A 9,115-nucleotide genomic window follows, 5' to 3' on the forward strand; every position below is an offset into this window, starting at 1 on the left:
TGGGTACACAGCCAGTTATCTGGAACAGTAACGTACTTGCTATGGGGGTTGTAAGGAGTTTTCTCCCTTTGGAACCCTATTCTCTGCCTATTTCCACCATTATTAACGTTCATAGCAGTGATAGCTTCTGTGGACTAGGTCCACTTTAGGGACTTTTCAAGATCATTTTTTATTCTTTCCAGTTCAGTCTGGAGATGCTTGTTTTTCTCAGATTCAACACACAGACTAGTTCTCATGGCCTTCAACTCATTTTCAAGCCTAATGTGTTCCTCACTTGCTACCTCTTTTCCTTTTCCAGAATTTCCAGGTTTTAACTCAGTACCTAGTCCCTCTATTGTTTCCCTTAGGTCTGCAATCACTACCAAGAGATCATCTCTTTCTTCCTCAATCTCAATCACTCTTTTCATCAAGGCTTCTCTTTCTTTTCTGTAGTTTTCAATAGTTTCCTTATGGTCAACAACTACAACCACTAAGTCATCTCTTTCAATTTCTATGTCAACAATTATTTTGGTTAAAGCAGATTTTTCTTTCTCCAGTCCATAATTGGTTTCCTTCAGATCAACTACACACACTACCAGATCATCTCTGGTTTGTTCAGCATCTCCTAGTTCTATGGTCAAAGCATCCTTATCCTCCACAAGACTATGATAGGCATCAATCAATATACTAGCTAAAGACATGAGTTTCTTAGGAGAGTAGGACTTCAGATTTCTCTGAACATCCCTGAAATTTACCTCGTTGTTGTCATTGTCTTCATCATCATCTGATTGGGCCATCAAATCAAATATTGAATCATATTCATTTTCTTCACTTTCAACTGCCATCATGGAGTTGTCACCTGTATCAGTTTCATCTTCAGACTCACTAGAGGAGTCTCCCCATGCTACAAGAGCCTGTTTGACCACATTGTTAGTAGATTTCTTCCTCTTGAAGTCCTTATCAGGAACCAGGTTCCTCTTGGCTACTTTCTCAGATTTGTACTTGGAGTACTCTTGCTTTAGGAGAGGACAATCTTTGATGAAGTGCCCAGGCTTTCCGCACTTATGGCAGAGATCATAGTTCTTTGGTTTGCTGGAGCTGCCCCTTTTTTGTATTCCTCCATTTCTTCTAACCATCTTCTGAAATCTTTTGGTTATGTAAGCCATGTCACTGTCCTCCTCACTCGAGTCATTGCTATCAGCTTTGAGTACCAGGTTCTTTTCTTTCTTTGGTTCTCTTCTTTCACTGTCTATCTTCCTCTTCATCTCGTAGGTCTTCAGATTTCCAACAAGCTCATGTTTGGTCAGCTCCTGCAGGTCCTTTGCTTCAGTAATAGCATTCACCTTGCCTTCCCAAGAACTGGGCAGGATACTGAGAATTTTCCTCACTAGCTTGTTCCTAGGAATGGTTTCACCAAGTGAGTGTAAATCATTTATGATGGAGGTGAATCTTGTGCGCATATCTTGAATAGATTCATCATCCTTCATCCTAAAGAGTTCATACTCGGTAGTGAGCATTTCAATCTTAGATTACTTTACTTGAGTGGTTCCCTTATGTGCTGTTTGCAGAGCTTCCCATATCTCCTTTGTAGTTTCACAAGCAGAAATTCTATTGTATTCATCAAGTCCTATTCCACATACCAAAATCTTTTTGGCACAAAAATTTTTCTCCACAGCTTTCATGTCTGCGTCGGTGTATTCTTTTCTGGTTTTTGGCATTGAGAATGGAAATTCTGCAAGTGCCTTTGTTGGGATGTAGGGACCATCACATATGCCATCCCATAACTCAGAGTCTTCAGCCATGATAAAATCATGCATTCTTGTCTTCCACCACCCATAGTATTGTCCATTGAACCTGGGTGGTCTGTACGTAGATTGACCTTCTTCAAAATTTGGTGAAGCAGTCATACAGATCCTTCCTAGGTGTTAGCCTGATAGGAGGAAACCGCTCTGATACCAATTATTACTTTATATGAGTCCACCAAACTATAGAGTACTTGGTCCTCTATGTGTTTTCACTGAGAGTACTAATAAAACGGTAAGTAACTGAGATACGAAATTTTTACGTGGAAAAATCTCACTCAAGGGGACAAAAACCATGACCTACACTTGTAGGCTTTCAACTTCACTAACTTGTAAACACACTATTACAAGCCACTTTGTAATGACTCTATTACAAAGACTTCAACTCAACTAACTTGTGATACACTTACCACAATCCACTTTGTCACTCACTAGTTACAAAGACTTCACTCAACTAACTTGTGATACACTAACCACAAGCCACTTTGTCACTCACTAGTTACAAAGACTTTAACTTATGACTTACTCTAGTCATAACACAAACTCAGAAAGTTTATGGTTTTACCAATGGGTTCCTAAGCAACACTTCTAACTAAGCAATTTAGGAATTACAATAAGAACAATCACAAAGTTACAACTCAACTAAGGACAACAAAATATTCGATTTAGGAACTGGTCCGTAGTAGTGTTTAACTTTGTTCTTCAAGCTCTTGAGAATTGAGTTCGCTATTTGCAGAAGGCTTGAATGCTTGAAGTGAAAATCAAGTGTTAAAGTGATGTTTTGTTATAATGCTCTAGTTGATACACTCTTGGTGACATCACTTTAATGATGTAAGCATTTGGTAGGTCAAAGGTAAGTGACTGCAAAACTGCTTCACTGTGTGCACCGTTTCTGTGGCAGTCACTTTCCAGCTGTGCATAGTTGACTTTCGTACTGCTGTCAGGGAAACACAAGGGATCAAGTCCTTGTCTTGTTTCTCTATTTTCTACACTTGCAACAGTTCACATTAGCTGGAGTCCTGGCTGGAATCCGTTCATTTGTAATGTGTACCAAGTGTGTCAGGTTCTCTATCTGGTTCTTGACAGTAAGTTTGTTAGATCATCAAAACATAAGGCAAAGACATTGAAAACCTATCAAATTCATAGGTGTCAGGCCTTCTTCGCGCTCCGCGATGAGCAACAGCCCAAGTGGCTTTTGCGTTCACGAGTCCTCATTCGTGTTCGCAAGTCCTCATCCGCGTTCGCGAAGGCTGCTCCCCCTGGACTTCGCGTCCACGAGCCAATGCCCGCGTTCGCATAGAAGGATAACTGACCCCTCCCGCATTCGCGTTGAGCTGGTCGCGTTTGTGAAGGGTAAGGCCTTCATCGCTCCGCATTTGTGACCAAGCCTTCACGTTCGCAAAGAAGAAAAACCCAGCTCTCCCAGTTTCTAGTTCGCATTCGCGAGAATGCCTTCGCGAACGCGAAGAAGGAAACCCGAAGGCACCTGAAACAGCAGAAAAAACCAGATTTTCTAAGTCCAAAACATCTCGTAGCCTATCCGAAACTCACCCGAGCCCTCGGGACTCCAAACCAAATATGCACACAAGTCCTAAAACATCATACGACTTGCTCACGCTATCAAATCGCCAAATAACACCTAAACTACGAATTTAGCACCAAATTGAATGAAGTTTTCAAGAAAACTTTAAAACTCTATTTTCTCAATCGGACGTCCGAATCACGTCAAAGTAATTCCGTTTCTCACCAAATTGCACTGACAAGGCATAAATAATATAGTGGACCTGTACCGGGCTCCGTAACCAAAATACGGACCCGGTATCAACAAGATCAAATATAAATAAATTCTTAAAATCATTAATGTTTCAAACCTTTAATTTTTCATCAAAATTCCATATCTCGAGCTAGGGACCTCGAAATTCAACTCCGAACATACGCCCAGGTCCCATATTTCGATACGAACCCACCGGCACTGTCAAAACACGGATCCGGGCTCGTTTTCTCAAAAAGTTGACCTAAGTAAACTAAAATTAACTTTTAAGGCAAAAATTCTTACTTTTATCAGTTTTTAACATATAAGCCTTCCGGGTTAATACCTGGACTGCGCACGCAAATCGAGGAAGGCTAGAATGAGGTTCTAAAGGCTTCGAAACACAGAGTTTGGTTCTAAAACATAAGATAACCTATTGGATTATCACATTCTCCACCTCTAAAATAACCGTTCGTCCTCGAACGGACATAGAAAAGTACCTGAGCTGGTGAAAAGGTGGGGATATCTACTCCACATATCGGACTCGAACTCCTAGGTAGCTGCTTCAATAGGCTGACCTCTCTACTGCACTCGAACTGTAGGATAACTTTTCAACCTCAACTGACGAACCTACCGGTCTAGAATAGCTACCGGATCCTCCTCGTAGGTCTAATCCTTGTCCAACTGGACTGTGCTGAAATCTAACACGTGGGATGGATCGCCGTGATACTTCCGGAGCATGGACACATGAAATACCGGATGAACTGCTGATAAACCAGGTGGCAACGCAAGTCTGTAGGCCACCTCTCTCACTCACGCAAGGATCTCAAAAGGCTAGATATACCTAGGGTTCAACTTGCCCTTCTTTCCAAACCTCATTACACCCTTCATGGGTGATACCCGGAGCAACACCCTCTCTCCGACCATGAATGCAACATCACGTACTCTACGGTCGGCATAACTCTTCTGCCTGGACTGAGCTATAAGAAGTCGATCATGAATAATCTTAACCTTATCCAAGGCATCCTGTACTAAATCTGTACCCAACAACCGAGCATCCCCCGGCTCAAACCATCCAATTGGCAATCGGCACCGCCTACCATACAATGCCTCATAGGGAGCCATCTGAATGCTCGACTGATAACTGTTCTTGTAGGAGAACTCTGCAAGGGACAAGAGCTGATCCCACGATTCTCCAAAGTCTATAACACATGCGCGGAGCATATCCTCCAAGATCTGAATAGTACGCTAGGACTGTCTGTCCGTCTAAGGATGAAATGATGTGCTGAACTCAACCCGTGTACCCAACTCACGCTGTACTACCCTCCAGAAGTACGAGGTGAACTGCGTACCTCGATCAAAGATGATAGACACGGGCACACCGTGAAAACGGACGATCTCACGGATATAAATCTCTCCCAACCGCTCTGAAGAATAGGTAACTGCCACAGGAATAGAATGCACTGACTTGGTCAGCCTGTCCACAATGACCCACACTGCATCGCACTTCTTCTAAGTCTGTGGAAGTCCAACAACGAAATCCATAGTGACACGCTCCAACTTCCACTCAGGAATCTCCAACTTTTGAAGCAAACCACCTGGTCTCTGATGCTCACACTTTACCTGCTGACAATTTAGACACCGAGACACATATGCAACTATATCTTTCTTCATTCTTCTCCACCAATAATGCTGCCGCAAATCCTAATACATTTTGGCGGCGCCCGAATGAATGGAATACCGGGAACTGTGGGCCTCCTCAAGAATCACCTCACAAAGCCCGTCCACATTAGGCATACAAATACGGCCATGCATCCTCAAAACTCCATCATCTCCAACAGTAACCTGCTTGGTACCACCGTGCTGCATCGTGTCTCTAAGGACAAGCAAATGAGGGTCGTCATACTGCCGATCTCTGATGCGCTCAAACAAAGAAGACCGAGCAACTGTACAAGCTAGAACACGGCTGGGCTCAGAAACATCCAACCTCACGAATTGATTGGCCAAAGCCTGAACATCCCATGAAAGAGGTCTCTAACCACCTTCTCTGCCTCAAATTATTGCTAAAGGAATCAACTACAATGCATAAATTTAGATTTCTCAAACTTTCCCCCAAAAAGTTAAAAATCAACCCCGGGTCCGCTTGGTCAAAACTCGAGGTTCGGACCAAAATCCATTTACCTATTCACCCCCGAGCCCGAATATATAATTAGTTTTGGAATCTGAGCTCAATTCGAGGTCTAAATCCCCAATTTGCAAAAACTCTCAACTCTTCCTAAATCCCTAGTTTTCTACCATGAAAGAACAAAGATTAGGGCTAGGAATTTAATCGGTGATCTTAGAAATGGGAGAAAATGAGTTAAAGAGTACAAACCAATGATTTGGTGTTGAGTTTTTCCTTCAAAATCGCTCTTATGCCGAGTTCTAATGGAAGGGTTATGAAATTTTGGGAAAAATCCCGCTACTGTTCTGTTTTAAGTCACAGGCGTCAGGTTTTCTTCGCGTTCGCGAAGGGCCTGCCACGTTCGCGATGAACAACAGCCCGAGTGGCTTCCGTGTCCGCGAGTACTCATCCACGTTCGCGAGTTCTCATCCGCGTTCGCGAAGGCTACTCCCCCCTGGCCTTCGCGTTCGCGAGCCAATGCTCGTGTTCACATAGAAGGATAACTGACCCCTCCCCCAGGTCCCATATGTTTCGCGTTCGCGTTGAGTTGGTCGCGTTCACGAAGTGTAAGGCCCCCATCGCTCCGCGTTCGCGACAAAGCCTTCACGTTCACGAAGAGAAAAAACCCAACCCTCTCAGTTTCTACTTCGCGTTCGCGAGAATGCCTTTGCGAACGCGAAGAAGGAAACCAGAAGGCACCTGAAACAGCAGAAAAGCCAGATTTTCTAAGTCCAAAACATCCCGTAGCCTATCCGAAACTCACCCGGGCCCTCGGAGTTCCAAACCAAACATGCACACAAGTGCTAAAACATCATACGAACTTGCTCACGCTATCAAGACCCCAAAATAACACCTAGAACTACGAATTTAGCACCAAATTGAATGAAATTTTCAAGAAAGCTTTAAAACTTCTATTTTCTCAACCAGACATCCGAATCACGTCAAACTAGTTCTTTCTCACCAAATTTCACAGACAAGTCATAAATAATATAGTGGACCTATACCGGGCTCCGGAACCGAATTACGGACCCAGTATCAACAAGATCAATATAAATAAATTCTTAAAATCATTAATCTTTCAAACTTTTAATTTTTCATCAAAATTCCATATCTTGAGCTAGGGACCTCGAAATTTGATTACGGGCATACGCCCAGCTCCCATATTTCGATACGGAACCACCAGCACCGTCAAAACACAGATCCAGGTTCGTTTTCTCAAAACGTTGATCGAAATTAACTAAAATTAACTTTTAACGCAAAATTTCTTATTTTTATCAGTTTTAACATATAAGCCTTCCGGGTCAATACCCTGATTGCGCACGCAAATCGAGAAAGACTAGAATGAGGTTCTAAAGGTTTCGAAACACAGAGTTTGGTTCTAAAATATAAGATGACCTATTGGGTCATCACACAAACCTCCATAAATTATGAGTAGATTTTGTGAATTATAGCACGAACCACCAAATAGGCAAGTACTATGGTGGGATGGATAAGATCCTTCTATTCTTAATTAAATTTTATGATTTTCGAGTTCTCTAGTTGTTAAACCAAACAGGAGATCTTAAAAAAGTTACTTTACGATATGGACAAACATTTCCAACAAAAATGGCTTATAACAATTCACACACAAAAAACCATCAAATTTCAGAATCAGAAAGATCAGTTCCTGAGTATACTTGAGGTTTTTTTCGTATTTTATGACAACGAAAAGAAAGGAACACATCATTCCTCAGAAACACTCTAGAAAAAATAATAAACGGTAGCCTGATGCACTAAGCTCCGATGTTATACGCAGGATCAATCCAAGAAAAGACTGGATCACATTGGATTTTAACAGTGTTTGGTGCAGAAGCAACGGCGGCGGATGCCCCGGCAATGGCCGGCATGAAAGCCCTCTGTCTGACAAACAGCTGCACAGTTGCTCTTCCTTACACATGGACCCTTGAATCTGTGGCTTTGGGACTCACAAGTCCTTGCCTCAGCCACCATTGTTCCCATCTCTGTACAAATCATCCAAGAAATATCAGTAGGTATGACACATCGCAAATGAATTTTTATACTATATATCACGTTATCTAAAAAAAAAAAACCGTTAGATAATTATTCATAATAAGTGAAATTAGTTAGTTGAAACTTGAAAATAAGAAAGACATCTATTATCGCATGTTAAAATCAGTGGCGAAGCCACATGGTGTTAAGGGTGGTCAATTGACCACCCTTCGTTGAAAAATTGCAATGTGTACATAAGTAAAATATTACGTTTTAGAAGTATATAACACATATTGAACATCCTTTGTCGAAAAAAATTTCCACTTCTTTTAAATTTGAACACCCTTGGAAAAATTCCTAGCTTCACCACTGGTTAAAATGATACTGTGATGATATGAAAAATATTTACACTATATGAAAGTAGTGTAGAAATTAATCTTAAAGATTTTTCACTTGTGCTCTTGAGACGGCATATTTTTGTACAACTAATAGAAAGCATGACAAAAGAACATGCCATTTTCTTATTTCTTGATTTTATAGAGTACTTACAAAAATTATACATATGATACTTTTTTTTCTTTTTGTTCTACTTCAAGAAAAATGACATCTCTGAGAATTTTTCAGTTTAATTTAAATAGATTCTTATTTTATCCTTAACAACATATCCTCTTGAACAGCAAATTATAAGAATATTTTTATACGGGTTAAAAGTCTTTAATTTCTTTAGATTTCATATTCAATTAAATATCATCATATAAAATAAAGTACATATATATATATTTTTTGTAAAGGGTCTAAATTGATAGGAAATGGTCAAAATTTAGAAAACTCAATATAATGGTTAGCCCTAAAAGCAGTAAAGTAAGGCTGGTAAAAAGTTTTGGTGATATCAACATGAAATATGCTCACTTTGGTTATATAATTAAGCACGTTGGTCACGCCTTCCCAAATCCCAACCAAACAGTAACTATAGATAGACGCGGATCCAAATGGGGCACCATTACCGAAATTTATTTTTAGCAAATGCTAAAGACAAAATCGAACCCAAACAGCTTAATAAAAGTCAAGTTGTACCCCAAATCAACTAGTAAACTTAGGGTGTCAATCAATATATATATATATATATATATATATTCCGAAGTTATCGGGGTATGGTAACCCTATCCAAAGGGTAGGTTCACCTCTGACTATAGATCCTTTGGATGATTTTTGTCGTCAACTAAAAAAAATTCTGATTGAAGTCACATAATCCCAGAGGAAAAAAGTAATATAATTCTCATCCAAAATTCCTGGTCCTTTTTCTTCTTTGATATTATCATTTGACATTTTTACAATGTTTTAATTCCACCAAACAAGCATATGATATATATCGTAGAATGTAGAAATATATATATCCTGGAGTTTCACTAGTAGGGGCTAAAAAGTAGCTAC

General features: G+C 40.5%; 1 protein-coding gene across 1 annotated transcript; it reads right to left on the minus strand.

The window, feature by feature from the left end:
* LOC109232737 (defensin J1-2-like) lies at positions 7,255-7,716 on the minus strand. The gene has a single exon (XM_019398477.1). It carries the CDS (start codon positions 7,706-7,708, stop codon positions 7,526-7,528), a length of 183 nt encoding a protein of 60 aa, XP_019254022.1. The 5' UTR covers positions 7,709-7,716; the 3' UTR covers positions 7,255-7,525.

The sequence above is a fragment of the Nicotiana attenuata genome, chromosome 9, assembly GCF_001879085.1.
Source record: "Nicotiana attenuata strain UT chromosome 9, NIATTr2, whole genome shotgun sequence".
NCBI lineage: Eukaryota > Viridiplantae > Streptophyta > Magnoliopsida > Solanales > Solanaceae > Nicotiana > Nicotiana attenuata.